The sequence below is a fragment of the Seriola dumerili genome, unplaced genomic scaffold (genome assembly GCF_002260705.1).
Source record: "Seriola dumerili isolate Sdu_G_001 unplaced genomic scaffold, Sdu_1.0 BDQW01000025.1, whole genome shotgun sequence".
Taxonomy (NCBI): Eukaryota; Metazoa; Chordata; class Actinopteri; order Carangiformes; family Carangidae; genus Seriola; species Seriola dumerili.
This window is the reverse complement of record NW_019174280.1, coordinates 11,646,857-11,671,711: the sequence shown is the minus strand read 5'-3', so window position 1 is coordinate 11,671,711 and position 24,855 is coordinate 11,646,857. Positions and strand designations below refer to the sequence as shown.

The 24,855-nt window shown below is 40.1% G+C and overlaps 1 protein-coding gene across 1 annotated transcript; it reads right to left on the bottom strand.

Annotated features, from left to right (window-relative positions):
* fndc4 (fibronectin type III domain containing 4) lies at nt 1–22,862 on the bottom strand. The gene is made up of 6 exons (XM_022768554.1): nt 22,650–22,862; nt 14,724–14,839; nt 12,953–13,157; nt 5,719–5,808; nt 3,367–3,500; nt 1–1,195 (listed from the first exon to the last, which is right to left on the bottom strand). Exons 1-6 carry the CDS (start codon nt 22,723–22,725, stop codon nt 1,154–1,156), a joined length of 663 nt encoding a protein of 220 aa, XP_022624275.1. The 5' UTR covers nt 22,726–22,862; the 3' UTR covers nt 1–1,153.
* Between the last annotated feature and the right edge of the window lie 1,993 nt (nt 22,863–24,855).

Here is a 24,855-nt window from a genome sequence, read left to right as displayed (position 1 = left end):
TATAAGTCTTGGCCTCCACTTAGTGCACAAAATGCACCTTTGTAAAACTCGGTGAGCAGTTTGATGTGCATGACGTGCACAGTGGAGATGATTTATGTGTCTCAGTGAGAGGAACTCCATTACATTAGCTGCAACTTCGTAATGGGACATTTAAAAGAAGGTTTATTTTACACTTCAGGTTATACAATTGTCAGGAAATGTACAAGATGTAAAATGAAACACCGGTGTTCTGCTCTACAAGCAGGTAAAATAGAAGAAAACATTAACAGCTTCACAGTACAGCAATGATGTTTATTTGTACATTTTTGGCATCTAACTTAGAACGCACATCAAATGCTATTCTACAGGCAAATGACCTGCATGCAACTTCATTTAGTAAATGAATGAAATATGTACACGTGTTTGTTATGTATGAAATATGAAAAAATACAATGTAATCCAGAAAATGTTATTTTAATTTAAATAATAGGAAAAACTAAAGAAAGGAAGTGGTTGTAGTTCTTACAAATGAGTTTCTGATGCATGTGTTTAATTTCTCTCGTTATTAAAAATCTGGCCACAGCAGTGAGGCAATAATATACATGTGTGATCAGGCAGTATATTAATACTATATGCAATGGAAAGATGTTTTGATTGATGATTTATATAGAGTGGAGTTGTGTGTGGTGACACGGATCTCATTGCACATGCCAATATCAAAAATACACTGCGTGTTTAAAGCCATGAAGATAGGCCTCCCAGAGATGATTAAGTTGTATTGTGTGTTTTGTATTGCAATAACATACCAAGCACCTGGCAACGACATCAATGTTAACTGCACCATGGGTTAACATTCATTCATGTACTGTAGGTTTCTGCTAGCTACTGTACGGTGTGTGTCTGTGTGCAGGGTTGTGTAGGTTTGTATAGGGTTTGCTGGGTGGGGCTCAGAGTATGTATCTGTAGTTCAGTGTTGTGTTTTCCTACAAATACTTTGTGCATGCACGTGTCTCTTTTGTAAGACAGTCTTGGCCAACCTTATTCACTAATGATGAGTCACAGAAACTTTGTGTTTTTCGCTTTTTCTTTTTTTTTTTTATCACGCATCAGTGAGAAAGGTGGAAAATGCATTGATGGTAGAAGAGAGAGGAATTTAAACTGGCATTCCTTCTTCTCAGACTTCAATGATGTTGATAGACGGCACAGAGGGATGAAACTGCAACAGACAAGAAAAAGAAAAATCACCACTGATGTTTTAGTTTTTCTTCAATGCTAAAGAAATACTTTGATCATAGGAGACAAATGCTCTGCCTCTTGCTGATATGAACCCAGGTAGTAGTATTTAAATGCTGGAAGACTTCAACCACTGCGAGATTTTATTATGAAAAAACACAAATAAAGAGGTGTATATATTGTAGCGTTTATTGTATGTTGTTCTTACTTTGGTTAATATGCTGCAAGCTAATACTGATCTCAAGTGACTAATTCTCCAAATCAAATTCAAAATTAACAATCTTTTTTCCCCAATTTCCCAATTGGATTGACCCAATTCTCAACGGCCTGTTTGTACATGAAATTAGAATTAGAATTAAAAAAAGTTCTAATTTACAAATTTACTCAAAGAAATTTCAGAAGTATATCAGATTTAGAGTAGATGTCAATTGAGAGATTTTTCAAACGTTTATTTCTTAGTTACTGTACAGTACATTATTTTCCCAAGCCTTCCAGCTTTTTAGCTTTTCATTCAATTTTGTATTGAAATTGACAAAAATGTGGCTCGTCTCCATACATCCACTCATCTTCAGCGTTCAGATGGTGAGCATGTGGTCGTTCTGTCAGCTATAGACACCTACAGTATTGACTGAGGGAGAGTCCTCATCTTAATGTCGCTGACAGAAACCTTACATCACCATCTGACCACCTAATGAGGACTGGAACAAGAGATAAGCCAGTGCGTTGAAAAATCTTACAACGGCTGGCCATCAGCTAATTTAAAGGAGAGAACTCGATATGTTGCTACGTTAAATCTGAGACAGAGGTCAACGCTCACAACGCAAATGACCTCGATTATCGATCGGTCATGCGTATATCTGTCTGCTGCTCTCTGGCACTTTTTAAAAGGAAGGTCTAACACGCTCAAAGCTCCTTCGATTTTACTAGATTTGACATTTTTCACTGCAGGGACTTCTCGGTTCTTTCACTGGCCACTGATCTGCCCAGGGTTTCAACCTAAAACCAAACTCTGTATTCTTACAATGCAGCAGTTATGTCCCACTGTGTTTTCTGTGACAAACGTGCTGCTTTTATGTATTTTGTAATCATCTATATTTAAGGTATTTTTGACGGGGAAGCTTAACAACTAAGCTATATGGTCAAGATGTCTTCCAGCAACAGTCCTGTCTATGTAAAGATGAATGCAAGCATTAAATATAATGAGTAAACAGTTTTGTGTACAAGTTATGTACCAGAGTGGCAGGTGTCTATACATAGCATGGTTTAGAGTAGATGTATGTTACTGTGAATGATTCCAAAAACATTTAAACAAATTAAAAATTAAGCTTTTATTTTTTTTATTTCTAATGTTTTATTTACCAGTAATAAGAGTAAACATCTATTTCCTTTGGTTTGACAAAATATTTTCGAATTAAACAGAAATAAGCATTCTCTCTTTTTTGCCTCCGCATGCAAGCTCTATTTGCTAATCAAATTAATGTCCATTTATGTTTTGCATTTTAATCATGGGGATGGCTGCTTGCTGTTAATCTGTTTTATTGGAGAGTTTGTGGAGGAGTAAAGCACTGGAGAGCAGGTACTGCGAGGTTCATCCTGAGTCAGGAGAGGTATATGTCGACCTAGGCGTGAGGGCAATGCAACATACTGACCATTATTCCTTAAAAGGCTTTTTTTAATCTAGCTGGCAGCAGCATCACGCAGCGGAGTGAATCCCGTTGAAACAAAATTGATTTGCAGCATATATCAAACATCCTCAGAATGTCACCGAGCATTTACTGGGCAATATTTGCATCACTGATCAAGTGTCATCTCTCAGATGTACCAGAATTTTCAGAACCACAGTAATAAGGTTAATATCCAGCATAAGCAAGTTTGCAGTTATGAAGTGCCAAAGAGGTGGACACTTCATGGCAGCATGAGGGGGCTGAGCACATAGATGAGGTTACATTAATGCTATTATTCAGTGGAGGAAATTGATTCTGCTGCAAAGCGTGTTTAAAAACAGCACAGTAAACTGTAGAGCTGAGAGACAGACATCACCAGTACCTCACTGTGCACATCCTTCAACACATGAGACACTTTAAACACATCTACAGGCGGTAGCAGGACTGCTGTGTGTATAGAGAGACTCTGCTCTGTGTCGTTCTCACTCACCTTGCTCCTCAGCAGTCCTCCGCTGTGATGCTCCGGCGTGCTCCTCTCAGACGACGGCTTGGCCTTCTCCTTATTGTTGCTGGAGTCGTTGTCCTTGATGATGTCATACTGCCGGCAGAACAGGGCAATAACAGCTGCCAGGAGGTGAGAGACGGACACACGTGCAGCACACACACACACAGAGAAAGGAGGATAGGAGTTCAGTCATGAGGCGGCATCTGTCACTCACAGACATGTCACCACTTCTTCTAGCTGATCACGTTGAAAGGCCATGTGGATAATGGAATTCTGCTCCCAAGGGAGAGCGATGGCAGAGCCCTTATCTGAAAGTTTAGAAGACAGTAATTCTCCCTGGAGTTTGCTTTGTTGCATTTTTGCAGTCTGCCAGATGCAGTTCAGCCTCCAAGTTTGGATGCGCACCGTATGCTCACAATTAGCTTCCTTGCTTCGCTGAGGTTATGAATTTCTATGAGAACGCTATCATTAAATATTCAGGAACTGATATACAGTTCTAATGAGAGCTAGGGAGCTGTGAGAAATACTCAGAAGCATAGGCGTGATTCATTTAATTTACAAATGATTTTTAATGCATCATGTAAGCACTCTGCAATATTGCAGCTATATGTCATTTGCAGTGTAGCCGAGAGATGCTAATGGAAGCCAGGTCCACATTTGCACTCATATGTATCACGGTAAAATTACAGCAGTATTTGTGTAATTGTAAAGTGATTTGTCTGCGTTTAAACAGTTTGTTGTGATGTCGTATTAAAGTGCGACCAAATTAAACTGACACTTTCCTCCAGGATATCAGCACAAATTGGACAGCTCTGCAAACCATACTCATGTCTTTTAAGGTCTGCGCTACATTTTGAGCACTTTTTTTAACCAACAGCCGCTTACGACACAGAGATGTGGTTTAATATAGAGATGAGATTATAGCAATTACCTAATTACTCTATAATTCAATTCACTTTTCCAGACCGAGACTAAGCAACGGAAAGTAACAGATAAGGATAAAAGATGAAAGACGAAAGGGTATAGAAATCAGAACAGAAAAAAACAAATAAGCGATTGAATACAGAAATAAACCAACTATATCTAGCAGATTATGAATGCCTGTTAAAATGCAGGAAATAAGGTAAAGCTAAATTTAAACTTGAGTGGCTGCAAATGAGCAGTGGGTTATGAAAAAAAACACATGAGGTGTTTTCATACTTTCACTCCCACACTTCACTGCCTCTGCATTACTTTGGTTTCTCTCATTAGTATTATTTAATATCTCACTCAGGGGCTCAGGGGTGGGAAATCCTGCTCCTGGCTGCCTGTCAGTTATGCCACTTCTCATTGTGCCTCAACACTTCATTAATCAGCACACTTCCTCAGAGGAGAAGCTCATTCTCGGATGAAGAGCTTAGATACAGAGGATGCTCAGAACAGCATGATGTTGGTTTGACATTGCTGTTGTGAAACAGCCTTCAAGGGACGAGATGTTCAGAGTTGTCAGATTTGTTTCTGTGTGTTACTCAGGTTTTTGGACTATAATTGTTCTGGATGAGTGTCCATTGATTAGTGGTTTATTGATGGGTGTGTCAATGTACTGATGCATAGCTACAAGATAATGTACAGAGTGAAACCTCTGTCAGGTTTGCGCCATTAGTCTTCATCATTGAGGCTGACAATAATTGTTAACACGTTGCAGTTCCAGTCCAGTTATCTTTTTGCTTATTAAGCAGGATTTTAATTTCACTATTTCACTATTGACAACAGCCTCTCAATAACATCTGATGCTTGGCATTGGATTTATCGATATTAGACTTTATTGACGCTACAGTTTAAGTAATAACTACTGAAAGATCAAAGATACGTGTTACTATGTCGCCCTGAAGGACTAGGAACTCATGGTTGCAGATCGAACATTAATCAGGTGCTTAAGCTGAGTACTGATGACACTGATGACAATTATTCTATCAGTGTGGTAATATTAAAAACACTGATAGTGAATGAAATCTAGTCACATGAACATGTAGACTTAAGTATTTGTCTAGAAGATTGAATAGTCACAAAAAACTGAAAATTTGACATCGCCCCTTTCCAAATGGCCCCTCGCACTTGAAACCAGTGAGAAAAACCTGGACGTAAACACAAATACAGAAGTTACTGTTGAATTTTTTGGCAGAAAATATTATGCTCAAGTAGGACATTCAGTGCTCACTTTAAAAAGCTGATTGAGAAAATAGGTTTTCAGGGCCTTTAAAGTGTTTTTTTCTGATTTAGTGAATTGTGAAGTGAGTACTGAATTGATTCCTGTATTTACCAAATTGATAATAACCAATACACATTCTAAAAACTTACCAGCCCACATGACCAAAACCACCACAATGATGATCATCTCTCCTGTTTGTAGATGCCGTGACTTGTCCAGGCCTTGCACAGTTGGGTCATCTAGGAGAGAGGAAATATAGGGCATTGGCAGTAAATTAAAACTTCTGAACACTAAATACTGAATACAAATAACTTGTAACTCAAATATTTAAATGCACTTCAACAGAACGACATCACAAATAAAGGCCTCAAACATGATTATAGAGTTAATATAACACCCATGTGTCTCAGTATGAGCCGAACATTTTAACCCTCACAAAGGTTAACAATGCTGTTTCCAGAGCTATTTCACTGGATTTTGAAACTAAGAATTGACACTGTTTATCTCTCATGACTGTTACGCCATTTAACAAAAACTGTAATAGTCAGTGGTAGGCATTACCACATATCAATCTCTCGTAGCATTAATCCTCCTCTAAGTGGATTGACTATGGGCCTATTTCCACTCTCCAAACTATCTCTTAACCGACATGGATGGAACTCTTCCAGCGCACCACTCTTCCCAATTGCCTCATTTAGTGAATCAAGTTGTCAAGAAAGTGGCCCCGAATGCCAGACTGTCAGCTCTCTTCACATGATAGCAATTATAGAGTGGGGTTAGTTGTATTGCCATGTTTTGTAGTCTTGGTAGTAGTATGGATGGGCATGTGAGTGGAGATAGGGAATGGGTACATGTACACAAATTTGGTAGTTTAAAAGGACCTCGAATCAAAGAGAAGTGCTTGATGCTAGGACTTTTGTAACATGGTGGGCGCTACTTGTAATCTCAACTTGGAAGTTAGTAAAAAAGATCAGTGGAGGAAACTATGTTGACCACCGTAGATATCTATATGTATTGAAGGAAAAATGTGTCACTTTGCTTATTTTCATTATTGTAGCCATTCTGACTATGGTTAACGTTAACTTGGCACGAACCACCGCTGTTGTTGCTGCACATTACTCTTAAATGCCAGATCAAGACTCAGGTCAGTGCTAAGCATGACTGTGAGTTGTTCTCCAGTTTATTACACCCACATCTCCTCCATCTGTCTGAACCCAAGCAGCCCAATAATCAAATATAATAAAAAATAGTTCAATTCATTTTGATTTTCTCAGCAAGTCAAAAACTAAAGACTGGAAGACTGGATTTATATCCTGACATGTTATTTCTGAAAACAGAGCTGGGTCCAAGCCTATAGAAACTACTGGTAGAAGTGTTGGGATGATGACAGCACATCAAAGGCTGTTTCAGTAATGGATGTAATCTGTGAGGCTTGTAGATTCTGCAGGACTTGCCAACTGAACATCTTGTTCTTGTTTACAGTTTTCTAGTCCACCTAATGATCTCACTTAACTTGAAAAAGTGCTGTGGTACAAGCATATTGTGTAAAATGCTGATACACAGTGTGTATACGTGCATATTTGATGCAGCAGGTTTCAAACCACAGAGTGAGTGAACAGAATTTCCAGATGACCTGAATAACATGTCCTGCTGCTGTTTCATACATATTTCATGTTGGCACCACACTCAAATATGCTGTGTGATTCTTTGCTAGAGAATCACACAGTGGCTCCAATACACCAAAGAGTTTGTGTTGATATTATTAGTCGACCTTCCTTCGACTCTCTCTAAATCCCTTGATGTTGTGTGTGGCTGTGAACTGTGTCAGGAAACTATGTAGCAACACACCAGGGCTGTGCTATACTGGTCTCACATGCATCAGCTGGTTTATTCTTGCATTATGTTTCCTTGAAACAATTCATTACACTGAATGTTTTACTGCCAGCTTACAAATGTGAGTTAATTAAACTATATTTGAATAATTAGTTCAAAGAAAGCATAGAACCAACCGAATTAAGTTCACTAATGCTGACAAAATGAATTTAATAGATTTAAGATATTAACTTCTCGAATCGGTCACACTGACAAACGTTACAGTCAAATTTATTTTAATTTACATTTTCTAAGTTTGATGAGTCAGTTCTTCATTTTACACAAAGACCTTTAAGCTGTGGCTGCCACTTTTGCACCAGAGTTTGTACAGCTCTTGGTGAGTAAAGGAATGTCGGGAATGTTTGATGCTGAACTCGCAATTTCTTCTAGACTGGTAACTGTTAACCAGCTTTTAATGCTAACACTGGCTATGTAGCATTAGCAAAACTTAGCCTACAAGTAGCTCATTTAAAGAGTGGGCTGGTGGGGACTTAATCTAACACTAATCCTCAACAAACCAGCAAATCCTCACGATTGAATGCTGTTATTACATTATATTTGGCAGTATTGCTTGAAAAATTATTCGAATGATTATCAAAATAGTTGCAGATGAATATCTGTTTGTCCACCAATCTGAAAATCACCTAATCATTTCTGTTCTAATATCACCACTTGCCTACTGTTGGTAAATCAGTGTGCTGAAAACTTATATCTCTATAAACCATTAACTAAATATGGAGGTAAAATTATGCATCTGTTAACCTTAAAAGAATACGTAGTAGGGAGATAACAGTGTGCAGCACACCTTTGTCTCAGTGCTGGTAATGGGAGCCTACTGTAGATGTAACTTCTGACTCAGCAAAGACAGCTTGGCATGTCTTTGAAGTATCACACAGTAATTGTGTCTAAGGGGACCACCTACCTAGTTAGGTTTGACTGCTCAAGGCATCCATCCTTTGAAAATGTTCTTATTTTGCTCTCCTGTGTGAAGCAGTTCGACAGCTTGGTGGCAGCAGGTAACATTTTCATCAGGGTCATGTGGTTGATTGGGGAATTATTTGTATAACATATTTGAGTATTTTTTAACTGTGGCATTACTGTTCATGCTAACAAAGGCAATGCGTTCATTTACCCCCCTTTTTCATAGATCCTAAATCTTTCACTGTAAATCCCTGTATTTCAATAAGTCAGTTCATTCTCTTTGAATTCTTGTGTTCGTTTCGCAAATTTGCAAACATACAGTTGAAACTGCTTGAATATCAATGACCTGTGCCAACATACAAGTACAATGTGCAAGTTTTGTCTGAAAGCCAGAGCCACAGCACAACATACTTCACTCTTGGAGGGCAGGCAAAGCACATACATAAAGTCTCTGATTAAAAGCTTCCCATGGAACTAATGGAATGAAACAGACTTTGGAAAGACCTATTGATCCTGGAAAAAAAATCCACAGAAGCCTATTTAAATTCAAATTCTCCAGCAACACATGGTGCATATCTTGCCAGGAAATGCTTTATATGAAGTAAATGGATTCTGAATTTGGCCAGGCCAAGTATACATTAAGTGGCATATGCACTAATATGTAATCACATTATCAAAGAGAATTGCATTGAGGAAAAAAATAAAAGCATTATAGATTTATGGGTATCATGGCCCTGGCTCTTAGGAATGTCTGGTATATGCTGAAAATCAATTTAGTTTCAATAGGAGGCACTTGGCTGTGACAAAGGATTTCTGAAATGGCTCTGTGATGCTGCTGCCAGCTAGATCAGAAAGTCTTTTTAAGGGACAATGGCAGCAAGAACCACAGAAAAATATTTCACATCAAATTAATGCACATTAAGGTTAATAAAGGATGTATGTTGTTATTTGCAGGAGGAAGCATTGTAAACATCCTTTCCAAGTGGGCAAAAGCTTGCTAAAAGACAGAACAGAAATTTAGATTATGGGAATAAATATTGTGGCCAAATGTTGAATGAGCTTGGAGCCCACTAAAGGATTATCATGTCTGTTATCTTTTTAACTTAACATTTTCTTGCTCCCTCATGGCAATAATTTGTCCCTACAGGTCTTTAATGGGCTCATTTATATTGTAATATTAAGAAGACTCAAGCCTGAACCAGGAAACTATATAATCTAATTATAGGCCATCACCACTACATCATCACAACCAGGCGACCTAATTCTGGTCTTAAAATGTGGGTGAACACTTGGTGAAAATTAGTCACTTTGCATCTCTGCAAAGCAGTGGAATTAGGTATATGGCACAAAAAATAACTGTTATATTGCACACTGCCTGTCTCTGCCCGTTATCTCAATGACTGCCATTGAAGCAATAATGGATATTATCTCATGTCTACAGCCTGTGAGCCTTCACATTATGATGGTTGTATGGTTGCAGAGTTTGTTTGTGAAGACCAGAAATCCTGTGCATTGACAATGCATAGGCCTATTTATTAAATTAAGTTTTATTTATCTGCCACAATGGACTTATGCTGACATGAGGCGTCTGTATTTATTGGCCTATTCAAAGTATTCTGTCAGGTCGATGGGTGCTTTCGGAAAAGCTCTGATAATTATATCAGTTAGTCATACTGATGACTTGAATGGTGACGTGAATGCTATTCTACAAATCTCAAAATGGTAATTACAGTAGGCCTAACTCCTTGATGACATAGATATGGTAAACAGGAAGGTTAGCACTTGTTTACAATTCCCAGAGTGCAAAGATTGGGCTAGCTATCAGGCGTTGGTTGGTTTCTTTTTCTTTCTTTCTTTTGTTTGTTAAAACCCTTTTAAACTGCAGTACAGCATTGTAATTGGTGGAAGGAGCTTCAGTTTTTTCATTTTTGGACAGGTCAACAATCTAAATTGTAGCTAACATTGCCCATAGCCACATAAGCTAGCAAACCACACATAAGCTAGCCACATAAGCTAGCAAACTGTGATTGCCATAACATTGCAATCGCTAACATCTTGGTATGATCTTGGAGTTCATTAGTTCACACATGACTGAAATACATGGATCAAATGACAAACATTTAATGTATAAAAATGTCTTTCTTGCTCCATCTTGCTAGATTCACTAGATTCACTCTGAGTCAGCTTGTACACAGTTTGGATACACGTAACTATTACTTTGAATAATGTAGGTGTACCTTTCGTTTTTAGGATATGTAGCCTCAGGAAGTATCTCTGAAGTACTATTTGTTTTATCTTGCTGATGTTGTAGTTTACTTGGATACTAAGGCAGCTTGTTAACTTTTAGTTTTATGGATTGCACCTGTGGTTGAATTTCCCATCACGTCAGAAGAGTAAATTTGGTCACTGTGTTTGTCTTTGGAGTCATTCAATAGGGTCCTTATCTCAAATTGGTTTAATAAATAGAAGTAACAGTGCAACAGGCTATCTATTAAAGGCGTGTTAATCACAGCTGTTATGTGTGGATTTTTCTCAGTGTGCATTGTGTGGGTCGTGTATGAACAGAGCTCAGTCCACAATAAATTTACTGACAATATCAGAGTGAAAATGTACAATGACACAGAGCCACATATGAGAAGAGAAGTTGAATAATAAGTTGACAATAGTTAAATAAAGAAATTTGATGTGATTGGACTGTTAAAATGGGGCATGAGGAGTCAGCAGTGCTGGTGTTAGATTTATGGGACGCTGACACTGATTGCCTCTCCAGTTACAAAAACAAACTCCCACAAACGAAGCTCATCCACTGAATGGGCTGTTTTTTTGACCCACTTGGCTGACTCAAGGGACCACAAATCCTGATTAATGTTGCGTAGTGAATCTTTTCTTGAAAAATTTGTAAGGCCCCGGCCATAAGTCTTTTCATGCTCAGCACTCTGCTCCAATATTGATGGTTGGTTCGCTTTCTAAACTCTTACCTTCAAAAATAAGCACAGAAAATAATTTCCTGAGTATTTATTATAGAGCGACAGGAAAGGAGTGTAATGCCAGTGTCTGTATTAGCTTAATGAACAGCACACAGCTCTTGTGTTGAACTTGAGCTTGAATTAGTTTCTTTCACTTTGGCTGATCTTGCCAGCTTAACTAATCATACCCAACCTGAGTCAGCTTAAGAGAAACATTCACGATTCACTTGCGTCAGCACTTCCTGTATTCAGACCATAAAATACCAGAGGAAAAATTGTTTGATTGTAGACCAATGTCAAACCCCAGCTGCCATTATTTTAATAGTTAATGTATTTGGCTCATCCCATAATCATGGCTGAACTAATGCAGAGAAGATTAGCAGTTCAGTTTCTTCTGAAATGTAGGCTCTTCCCAACTGCTTATAATAGAAAAAAAAAATAGCTTTTTCTCTCTCTTTCCTCATCTGTGCTGTAAGAAACTCAGAGCTATACTAAACCTATTCTCTGTTGGTCACGGTCCTCATATTTCCTTCAGCCCATGAGCTGAACCCAGACACTGAGTCTGAAGTGTTTTAGAGTGTGTGTCAGAATCCTGATTAGGCACCAGAAGTGATATAGAGTTGCATAAATTCTGAGAGGAGCTTCCCTGCAGTCATGCTCGAAGAGTCTGTCAATAATGAATTGGTGTCTGGGAGAAAATAAACCTGCCAGAAGCACATAGAAACCCCCCCATCCCCACGCCCAACCTCCGGAGAGACGCTGTGAGAGGAGGCTTCAGGTTACTTGCACTTATGCCGGCACTAGCCTTTACTGTACCTCATTTTCGATGTCAGGACGCTTAAAAGCATTCAACAGCCAGAAGAGGCTTCAGCACAACAGAAGGGAAAGCATCAGTAATGGGTTGCTGCTGTCTGTGCCTTGGGAAAAAGGCCTGAGGCAGATCATGTAGAATTAAAAGCAAAGCGTTATGTTATGATGTTATGTAACAGCACCGTGAAAATACTAGTGCAGTGACCTGTTGTGACCTCAAGAGTGTTGTATTTTGACAAACTTAATAGCATCTTATTGACTTGAGGAGAGATTCTGAATTAATACAATACCAGGCGGTTAAATTATATTTTTTTTCATTATTATTATTATTATTATATAACAAAACCATTTTTTGCCTCTATTGACACAACTATATCAGGCAGATATCACTTAGCATGCGAGGTCCTCGTAACTTTGACCACAATGGCTATTTTCAGCTAGTGAAGGGATATGTCACCCAGTGCAGCCCTGTATGTTTGCTGTTTTTCATTGTCTTTAGCCATGTTAGCAGTGTTGGTCTGCCTATTGGTTTTGTCCAGGCTTTAATTTCTCAACAACTGTTGGTAGCAAGAGGATGAATCTGAATGATCTTGGTGATCTCCTGATTTTTCATCAAGTACCGGTGTACTTTGGTTTATGACCAAATACCTGCAAAACCTTATTATTATTTTTGGTGTTTTTAAAGGATTTGATGCTGACACTGAAAAGATCTTTTTGAGGGAACACAAGCACCTACCTGTTGTTGACCCTGAAACACATCTTTTCAAATGAACTTTGCCATAGATAATTATCAGCGTGTCTCCAAGCAGCATACCTTGGTTGGAGCTGTTGGAGGGGAAGCGGTCCGATTTCTTGAGGGTGCGAAAATGGACCTTCTTGCTGGCTTGGCTTTCCCCGTAGAGGCCAATTGACTGAACCTGGATGATGTAGTCTGTCTCCTCCTCCAGGTCCCAAAGAACACAAGAGCGGCTGGTGGTGTTGACCTCCCGAATGAATCGCTGCATGTGTCCGTCCTGCCTCTGGGTATTGGAAGGGCGGTAGAAAACAACAGAATGGACTGATCTATTGAGTAGACAAAATTATCAATACAGTGGCTGACGAGGTGATCAAGGTGACCAAACACAAATGTGTCCCGCTCTCTTCTGTAAAAAGTCATGTGGCATCACTTTGAGTTTCATCTTTACAGGGCAATGCTGTATCAATGATGTATCACGCTCAGACGTCAAAAACACTCAAAACAATCACTGTATATGGGGCATGACGATGTGAGGCAGAGGTGACCAACCAGAAAATATTCAAAGTGCTGGAGAGAGACATGCTGAGTACTTTATTATATTAACAGTTGGCACTTTATTTTCGCCATATGGAGTCTTGACTGGAAATGGAAAAGCTGTGGAGTCAATATTCTGATTAATTTGGACTCCAAGTACTTCCAGACACAAGCTCTCAGAGTTTGTCTTTGACCTTTCAGAATGTTATTGGAGCAGTCGAGACCCAGAGCTGTGTGAAAATGATTCCTCCTGCTCGCATGCACTGCTCTGTTTCTTAGTGTGCTCTCTAGCCCATCTGCACTTGAAATGGCTTTGGGCCAGGTGTTTTTTTATGTGTTTTTTATGGCCCTGCTTTACTGAGGGATCTGATGAAAAAAAAAAAAGAAAAGAAAAAGAAAAAAAAGCTTGTTAGTCACAGCAAACAATGAAAAATGTAGTGATTAAGAAGCCATATACACTCACTGCAATTACCGAACCTGTTCAAATTCAGCTGCGTAACATGATGAACAGCCCTGAGGAGAAACGTTTGCATGTTGTATACAGCCCATCACTCGCGCTGACTCAATGGCAAAAGTTAAATGGCTGCATAATGTTTTGAGTTGCATAAAGCATAAACACGATTACAGCAGCATATGGCATTCCATCATTCAGTGTTAGCATTCAGTGGTTTTCCTATTTTAAGCCTTTGAAATCTTTTCATCTTGGAAAATGCAGTTTGGCAGCCTCACATACTTATATGCATTCATGCTGCATCCTTGTTTTCTCTTGACAAATCGACCATGCCAAGTTTTATTCTAACTCCAGACTTGAAGGCAAGATTTAGTCAGCTTTTCTCCATGCTGAGCAAAGCTTTTAGGAGTTCCTAAGAATATGCATCCAAATGAAAATAAACACATCTTATTACTTGTGCATGTGTGCTACTACTTACTCAGTATGCTGGACCAAGTCACAATTCAAACTGAGAAGTATTTTCTGAGCACACAATTTTTTTGTTTATATAGAGATTGAATTATTGTTTCATCTTCAAGAAAATTTTTTTTCAGTTTCCTATACGCTTTTTATCCCAATGTATTCCAGAGGGTATCAAGAAATGTTACACAGTAGAAAACTGATTCCAGGTGCTGTTCTTCTTCGTACCCACTGCCTGTGTGGCGTGCCAACATAACTTCAACAGGACACGATGAAGGCTCAGTGCCAAACCACAAATGGCTATAGCTAAAAATAAAGCTGGTGCCATATTCTTTTTTTTTTTTGTACTTGTTCTGTCGAATTTTCCATGGTCTCTCTGATTGACATCACAAGTTTAGGACTTGCCTGTTGTGAGATAGAGAAGCCAATTATTATGTCTCCCTCTGGAACCTCCCAGGATACAGTTGCCGAGTCGGCCCGCAGGTGCATGACAGACACATTGACAGGAGCTGGTGGCCGGTCTAGAGGAAAGGAAACAGAAACAGAGAGGTCTGTTAATCCACCCGCTAGATATCCAATTATCCATGCCATCTGTGCCCGAAGCGCACCTGGAAAGACTCGAGCATTACGTTGGCACTAACTCACCACAGGTGTTTGTATCAAGAGGGAACAGCTGATTCTAACTATTTGTAATGTCAAAGTACATTTGGTAAGGGTTGTGGAAAAATACTGAAAACATCTGTATCCCCCCTAATCCAAGTTGAGTCAACATGGTATGGTGTCTAAAAAAGGCTTAGAAATAGTGAGCAGCAGCCCTACGATAGACTTCTATGACATTGTATATTGTCATAGCCGCTGAGTATTGTGGAGTTTTTTTCTTGCGGGACGACTCAAGCCTCAAGAAGTGATCCAGACTCAAAGTGTAATTTTTAAAGGCTAGCTGTGTTCTGTAGTTTTGTAGCATTAGCACAAAGCGGATGTTGGATTTGTTTTGAGAGGAGCTGCAATGAACGTTTCAGTAGATTCATCAGTCAAACACTTTTCTCAATCGTCCATTAATTATTTATTCTATAGAATATAAAAAAATGGCAAAATGCCTTTCAATTTCCAAGGGCCCAAGATAACATCTTTAATTAGCTTATTTTGTCTGACCAGAACAGATCAAAACCCAAAGATATTCAATATATTATCACATATCACAAAGGAAAGCAGCAAGTCCTGGCAATTGAAAAGCTGGGACCAGTTAATGTTGGATATTTGTGATTAAAAAAAAGTTTTGCCAAACTCAATACTGCTCACTCTTAAACAAACAGGGAGAATATACTTAACTCACTTGCTTGCATTTCATTATGACCCTACAGAATTAGTAAAAAAAAATCACAGGTATGCGTCACTTTTTTTTCACAATTTTCCTTCAAACCACCTCCTCCGTCACCCTGACAGACCGGCCTTTTTAAAGTAACCACTGTGTCCATTTCATGTCCACCCCCCTCGGATGGGGTTACATCTCTTCGCACTGTTATTTTGCAGCCATCTATCATGATTTGGTTGCTGGTGGAGGCGCTGATTGCCAAGTGGGGACAAAAGCCTGGGAAGCAAAAGGCAGGAGAAACAGAGGGTGACAGATCTAATAGAGGGGCCTGTACGGCTTTACACTCTCCAAGCAATCGCCTGGGTCAGATGGATAGGTGAGATGGGATTGGCCGGGCAGATGGGGACCTGGAGGCCCTCCACAGGGCTTTTGTTGTTAATGTAGGTCTAATGGACTTTGTGTGTTGTCACAGAAGGTAACTGATGCAACATGGAGAGGGTCAAGTGAGTGGAAATATCCCGTGCTGTCAGATATGTGAAAAATCATGACAAAAGCAGACAATACACACAGCATGAAAGTACAGTATACAGAGGAACTGTGGTTGTAACCACAGCTGCTCTTTACCTACTAGTAAGTAAGATTTTTAGTTACAGCTTTTTGCGGTTTACCTCAAAGCCAGTGTTAATTGACGTTTGTACGGTCAATTTGTATTTCAAACACTTTTATTAACTCATGGGGCATGGATGTAATAACCCATAATACAGTTGTCTTGAGACGGCAGCCAAAGGCATGTGCTGCACAAGGACAATATTTCATTGCAAAAGTGCACTTGAGAGAGAAAGATGAAAGACAAAATGATGAAATTGGGAGCCATTTCAAATGATTTGCCGTTCCCGAGCTCAGTCCCTCTCACATCCCTCTCCTCTTATCTCACCGTGTCTCCCCTTTTATCTCTCTCTCTCTCTCTCTCTCTCTCTCTCTCTCTCTCTCTCTCTCTCTCTCTCTCTCTCTCTCTCTCTCTCTCTCTCTCTCTCTCTCTCTCTCTCTCTCTCTCTCTCTCTCTCTCTCTCTCTCTCTCTCTCTCTCTCTCTCTCTCTCTCTCTCTCTCTCTCTCTCTCTCTTTCTCTGTCTCTCTCTCTCTCTCTATCTCTTTCTCTCTCTCTCTTTCACGTCTTGCACTTCTGTCTGTTTTTATCTCAGAGACAATCAATGATGGCCTCGGTGTTCGGCACAAAAAGGTGACATTGAGGCAGATCTCGAGACCCTCGGGTCAGACGGGGGCTATCAGTCTCCCTGTCTCGAGTCCTCGTGGCACTATGAGCCACAGGTCAAACAGAGGCATGACGCTTGGTTCCTCAGGCTCATGACACGCTCGGAGATTGGTTTGTGTAGGGGGAGCGAACAAGCTGAACACGAGGCCAGACTAATGCTGAGCTTGAGAGGAAATGAATGTTCCAACTGTAGAGAGAGCGGAGGAGAAAAACGGGGCTCGGCTGCTGGTAGCACTGGTATCAAGAGGTGAAGAGGTGACGTGTGTCTCATTTGGTCCATTTAATGAGAAGCTCCTTTATGGAAGCAGGTGCTGTAATGTGTTAAGATAGAAGTACCATAGGTTAAGAAGGAGGGTGAGTCACATATAGCATAAATTGTCTTTGATCTTTGGAGAGCTATGGGGGGGGGTGAGTCATACATATATTTACAATAATGGTTCCCACGTCCTTGTGCCTTGGCAGGGTCTAAGCGACTGCTAATTTTGTGTCAAGAACATTTGATGATCACGCTAATGATCCCATAATCTATAAATGAAACTTACATCACTCACACTTCAAATGCATACCTAACAAATGGCTGCTCAGATGCCGCACATGGTTTTGACATGCCAGAATTGAATTTGTTTCATTAGACCTCAGCTTTGCATTTATAAAACCTGCAGAGAAACTTTGATTCTTGCAGCCGCATCATCCCAAACACATACTCAACAAGAAAAAACAAAGAAAAAAACAATAATTTGTTTTGTAAGGATAAATCTGATTCTTTGGTTAACAAGCAAACGCTATCAAGCCTTGATCGCCGCCAGCTTTTTGTCCTGCGGTGCACGCTCATCACGTTCCCGTGCAACATTTATCTGAGACAGGTCACATTCGTTTCTCTTAAAGCTCGTTGTCCTTTAGGTAATGGGGGTTATAGACAGCCCCGCATGGGCCAAAAAGCAGCCAGTAACCATGATGCATTGTCTGCGAGTCATTTACCGGTGATTGAGCAAGTGACGGTTCAGTTGAAGCGGGCCATGAATCATCACTAATGTATAAGTGCCCTCTTCCTACAGTATATGATGTTTCCATCGCCAGCGGTTGAGAAGGGCAACTATATTTTCACCGGTCTTGGTGAGGTGACCTTATAAGATGACATGAAGCCGGCCAAACTAAAGCTGATGTGTTTTTCATCCATTTGCTGTTTTAGAAGCTTATGATAAATAAGAAAGAACTGTCTTGATGTTTCCAAAATATAATCACTGTTGACTCAAGAGCAGACAACAGATTTCAACTGTAGCTCAGTGACTTTCTAATGCAAATATTTTTATTTGATGTGACGTTCAACTGTCCAATCCTCTTCCCATTGTTTCCCCTCTAAGCTTGTTTGATGTCCCCTTCTGTAATAATAAGTGCCATTTGTGATCACTTCAATATTTGTTATTGGCCACATGTCCTGAGTATAAGCCCCACTCCATAGAATGCATTATGTAAGATCTGAAATCAAACAGCAATAGGTCACAGCGGCCGAGGAGTGTGTCAGTGCAAACAAATGGTATGACCCTCTTGGGATGTGGGTGCACTGCCAGGATGAATCATAGCATATAGCCAAGGCCCAGCACATTAGCTGCTCCCCATCTGCGCAGAGTGCACACAGAGAGATAGTGAACGTGCTGCTGGGATCTCTGAATGGCTGACAAGCCACGTGGAAAGGAGCCCAGTTTGAATTTGTTACGGTGAGGTACAGCGGTGGTATCTTATATTTTGACCTCTATATTTGCTGGTGTCGCACAATTCCTAATTTACACACAGGGTTATTGTTTGGTTCACAGCATAAGATTGGAGATTGGTTGGAAATATTCTTTACGGTCAAACTATAAATTTTTAGATTTGCCTGAGCAGCTTTTAATCGCAGACCACCTTGGATAGCCATGACACGCTGAGTAAGTAAACAGAGGCAGAAAAATGAGACGTGAGAAGAAAATTGGAGATTACATCACCTGTCACATTCACCAGGGACACACTTTGACAGGTGACGTGTCATCTCCATTTTACTGTTTCCAGGAGCCAACGTCTGTGTTTAATCTGATTCTGCCCCGAGAAAAGAATTAAGGTGGAAATTTGTAGTCAGTGAGAAATGTAATATAGCTGCCTTTCTGTGTTTGCTTCTTGCACCTGGGTTATTGAATGATCGCAGTCATGAGAAAATAAAATTGTCACCTCCAATTTAAGTCACCGTCATAGGAAAGTGTAGCGAGTGTGAAAGCAGAGGCAGTGGGCTATTCTAATTGGTTGGTGGCAGAAATCCTTTGTAGATTAATGTGCGATTGATAAATTTCATATGTAGCGGTGTGTTGACATTTTATACAGCCATTTAATCCATTTCTGCTCGATGCTCTCTTTTGGGAAAACAACATAAAAACATTTAGGAGATAATTATAACCTGGTGTTTTAAAAGCTCAGCTGCTCATTTACAGTTTGAAATGTGATAAATGGATATTTTACGCTCTGTAAATGTTCCACACAAAGACGAGAAGCTGCTACCGCTTGATTTTACAAGCATCAAGTCTGACATGAACGAGAGCTCAACTCATTATTTAGTGGACATAAACGCCTCAAATGATTGATCAGTTCACTAAGGACACAATACAACTCCCAGAGGTGCATAAATCCTATTGCTTTAAACACATTTAAAAGGCAGAACACTGCGGTTTACCAAGGTGATGGTCTCTACACTCCTGTATTATCAATCATATTTCAGTCTCAGTTAGCTCCAAGCCGGCGACAGTTTTACAGGGCTGCATGTAATGTGATATTTCTCTAATACTAATAAAGCCTTGTGAAACGATAATGTTCACTGACATCTTCTAAATAAAGGCACTAACTCATAACAGGTGCTGTGAATTTTGATGTGTTTGCCCAGTCAATCTTCAAACGGCTTCATCTGCATGTGTTTCAGACTCCGTGGAGGGAAGTCTAAATGTTCTCCTCCGCACAGCAGGGGGTTGTCACACAGCTGCTCGCAGGTGTTGCAAATCACCTGCTAGTGGGGCTCTTAAGCAGTGTCGTGCTGGGTTTTTTTTTTTTTAATCTCACCCGCAGCACTATCTGCCCCCATATTACCTCTGAAGACCTTTTTTCTTTTGTTTCATCTCTGAGTCCATTCCCTGATCCCGCTTCTCTTTAACATGTCAAAATATACCACGTTTCCTAAACCTTGTACTCCAATACATTAGCATCTGTCTAATGCAGTAACAGCAGTATGAAGTACCTTTGTGGAATATAAGATGGAGAGATTTGTCCAGCCAGGTGTGGCTAAGTCCTTTTTCCTGTACATTTCAGAGCCTCTTTTCAGGAGTGCCACTTACTGCCCCCTGCTTTAGGTACACTCTGTCTTCCTCACAGACCCAGAGGCTGTGAGGCAGCAGTGGAACCAGATGGGACCAGGTGCCAGTCTAAGGTTAATGTAATCACTGGCCAAACCCTGAGGCTTTTCAGCTGCAAGCTAACATTACTTCATCATCCCGAAATTGTAAAGGCTAGCAAGCAGCGACACGCAGGAGCGGATTTGTTTACATTCAGGTATCAGGAGTTTGTGGCATTCAATTTATCGGCTGCAGTGGGTTCTGCCAACGAGCGTGATCTAGAGTGTGGCACTCATAACACCAATATGAAAGCTAGGGCTGAATGAAATCCAGTTATTTTTCACACATTGTAGTCTATTTTATTTCTGTGTATTTGTAAAAATGTCTGCCGTGTGACAGCAGGTGAAACAGGAGCAAACATTGGCTCCAACACCGAACATCTATTTGCCAAGAATGTGTCACCAGAATTATGAACAGCAGATTGCCAATTTGACGAATGATATGAGCCAGGCCATCCAAATAAATCCAATAACTTCTAATTTGCATTTGTTCAGTGTCTGAAGCTCCAGTTCGGCCTCATGTGGGATTCATTTTCTCGCATGCTTGTTTTCAGACCGTGGAAATGTAAATACGGTTACTCACATTCAAGTATTTCTTGTCAGATTGGAGCTAGAAAATGAGGAAACTCAAACATCTTGTGTGGGTTTGCGCCATTCGTCTCAGTCTTGGTTTAGTCTGGCATTTTGCTCAATGACATTCAAACATCCGAAGCTCAATGTTAATTTAACACGTGAACATCTGCTCCAAATGTTAGTTAATGCCGGTTTGATTTTTATGAATATGAATTCATCAATCCAAATTTAAAGACCTGTGCCATGTAGTTTTTTTTTTTTTTTTTTTTTTTAATCATGACTCATGCTGAAAAGCGGGGCTTAATGGATGAGTGAGAACAAATTTCAGTAGGTGAGGTGAAACAAAAATTGACTTTATTATATGCTACTTTCACCATCATTACATAATTTTGGGCGGCTTTTAAATCATTTAATTAAATTTCAGAAGTGGTGTTACCTAAGAGAGACTTTAGGGAAATTGTGCTGCTTCTTGCTTCGTTCTACTTGACGTTTTTATGGACAAACCTCATCATGACCCAAAGAGACTTACAATTAATTTAGACCTGACTGACACGTCACTGTGAATCCCACAGTCTCATTGCAGGCATAGGGACTGACAATAATGAATTCCTCATTTATTTTCATTTACTTTGAAGCTCATTGCACCAGCCACATTTATATGTATATTTATGAGTGCCATGCTTATTATTTTAATAGTAGCTTTTCCTGCTCTTGACAACAATCCCAATGCAGAACTCCACTGAGATCACAGATGCTCCTTGAGTCTCACATGTCAGTGCCGAACATGACAAAAGCTCTGAATCTTTCTCTCAGACAGACAGCACATGACACCCACAGAAACAGTGAAGTGCCAATCTGATTCTCTCAAGGCGCTATCACATGTAGGACTCAGTTCCCTTGAGAGAAAGGGGGAGGAAGTAATCAAGGTAGACAGTTAGATAAAGAGACAGAGATACTGTAGATGCATGCGTACAGAGGCAGTAAGAGAAGATTTCTGTGGCAGGAATAAACACTAAAGTCTGAAACCAAGCTTGCAATTATAAGCACTCAAACATAAAAATACTGTGTGTATACACACTGTTGTAAATGAGGCCATACAGCTCAAGCACAGGTGATCATTTTTACATGTTGGCTCTTCAACTGGTGTTTCTGTGACACACTCATTTAGAAAGTGAATGACTCTTTATATTTTTTGGCCTGCATGTAGAGCTTTGTTCACTATTTCTATGATCTAAATATTAGATGGTCTTTCTCTTTCTTTAGTCAAACAAGACTGAGGGAAAAGTAGCTTCCAAGTGAGCAGACGCAATGGGACAAGGTTGAATATGGCTGTGGTGCAGATTCTGTCTATATAGGAAATTATTGCCAGGTTTTATTGCTGTAAACCTGCTAAAATGTTTTTTTTATTAGATGCACAACTAGGGCAAACTGCCAACGTTATTTGTGGGCTTATTAAATTCAAATATACAGAAATGATATTTCAAAATAGACACTGTGACTTGTTTTTGTAAATGGTTAAAAGAAAGTAAAGAAATGTCTGAATAATGATGATGTAAATCTGGTTGAACAGGTGTTACTGGCTGAGCTGCGTATTAGGATCAAAATATAGCTACATTATAAATAAGTAAAGCTGAGCATTAAAAACTATTTTAGGTCTTGTTTTATGTGTATGAATGAATTACTAACAAACACACTGACTTATCCACGTTTATAATAATGGCGCATTATACAAGGCTCCAAAGTGCACAATAATGAATTTGACTTATACTCACTCGCTCCTACCAAGAACATGTCGCTGCCAAAAAGCAACAGGACCACGGAGTTGACCAAAACAAGCAGGCGAGCCATGTCTCAGTGGATATCGTTGCTCTTCTTGGGTTAAAAACGCAGGTCTCCTATGCTTGAAGGACAACTAAATGACTGTAGTTCATTTTTATATCATGTTGGAAATTCCTTTGATGGATGACTGAACGGTCACTGGCTGAATCGGGGCCCGAGCTGGTCAGTTCAATACACAGATGACCGGCGAAAGTGTGGAACAAATGATGTCTTCACAAACATTTTGTCAAGCCCAGACGGATTCTTCATTTAAGGTTTAAATCCACAAGTCCTTCATCCATGTCCTCACGCAGACTGAGAGATGTCCGACCACATCTGGTAGACTTCCGTCATCCTCATGGACCGTGGATCGTCGGTGAGCACAGGTATGACCAGGTTCGGTGGAAAAAAAAAGATGACGCTCACGGGGTCGTCTGTCCCCCCACAGACTGAGGGGACGCCGCCGGGCAGCGATTCAGCACCATGGACAGCGCCTTAAGTTTCTCCGCCTGCCCTCTGTCTCGCTCTGCAGCTCGCTGCTTTCCGGCTCAGACCTGAATGTGTTTACTGGTCACCCTGCAGTCCTCTCCCGGTCCCGGTAGCCTGTGAGACCCTCAGGTTTCTGCTCAAGTGCACGCGCAGCATGGCACGATTAATCATCCACGTGTCATCAGAGGAGAGCAGCTACACCGCCTACCTGGGCTGCAGCCACCACTCACACTGGAGCATGCATCTCCGACTGCTTTAATATTTCAGTAGGAAAAAAAAAGGCAGGAGCCAATATTTACCGCAATAGGGTGAGGAGTGTTGTTACGAGGTTGTTTGGCATGTGCGGGAAGCAACAGGGAGTGAATGCATTTTGTTGTGCTCAATGACAGAGGGATTTGAGAGCGAGAGATCGTTAGCGATGACTGTTAAACATTGTAGTACACTTCTGTTGCCCTACTTCATTCACTAAACTGCCGATGATAAATACTGTGTAATAAGCATACACTGCAGCAGCGCCCTAAGGCACACTAGGTGTTATCAGGAGGATGAATCATGTTGATAAGCTGAGTGCATTGCCTCATGGGACGAACCTTTCACGTCAGATTGCTTGTCTATAGGGAATCTGCCAGCACATGCAGCCTACTGCAGTCTCTATTCTGACACAGTGAAGAAGTCATCAAAGTGTGTGTGTGTGTGTGTGTGTGTGTGTGTGTGTGTGTGTGTGTGTGTGTGTGTGTGTGTGTGTGTGTGTGTGTGTGTGTGTGTGTTCTGCTCATGAATCAGAGTATTAACTGGATATGTGAACCGGATCTTACAAATATGATTTAATAACTAGAATAAAAAGGGGTGTGTGTTGCTTTGTGTGTGTTTGGTTTCATAGCTGTGCCAACTAAATTAACAACTCAAAACCTTTTTAGTGGCCAGGAAAAGATTGTTTTCCCCTCTCTGAGGTGTTGCCATGGTTTCTAGTTCTCACCAGTCCTCTTTGAGCCAGAGCACACAGAAAAAAAGAAAAGAAAGGAAAAAAAAAAAAGCTAAATAAGTCAGATATTAGATATTGGAGTTACCATGACAGCTGCCTATTTGTAGCTGACATTTCTGTGGCATTTATCACAATAAAAGCTTTTCCTCAACAAAGACACTGAAATGGTGTTATTGTGGCCAGCAGTCAATGTTTTTTTCCTAAATGTGAGTTAAAGTTCAGTTGTTTTTCCAAACTTGACTTCCTTCCAGTTGTTTATTGAGCTCAACTGTAATCGAGAATCAGCTGCATTCTTTTTTAATGTAAATGTCATTTTACAGTTTCAAAGTTTTCAATCCAGAGTTACATGATAGCTTGTTTCACTGCAAAATAACCTGTTGGTCAAATCAAGGCTAATCATGATACTGCCTCAGTGTGAGACTCAAAATCAGGATGAAGTCATTTGCTAACAAAGTGCTTAATTTTAACCACACTCTAGAATTGTGATGATTTTACAGAGAGGAGAGAGAGTTGTTGGCTTGCACCGCTGCTACGCCTCTCCGTAGGATGCTGGGGATTTATATTCCTCACCCCTAAAAAGAAAAATCTCCTCGCAGGCTCTTTTCAGTCCTGTGAGATGTTAACCATCCCACATTAAACTGAAATACCACAGAGTGATGTAGCACTAGTCCTATAATCTTCAGCAGTAA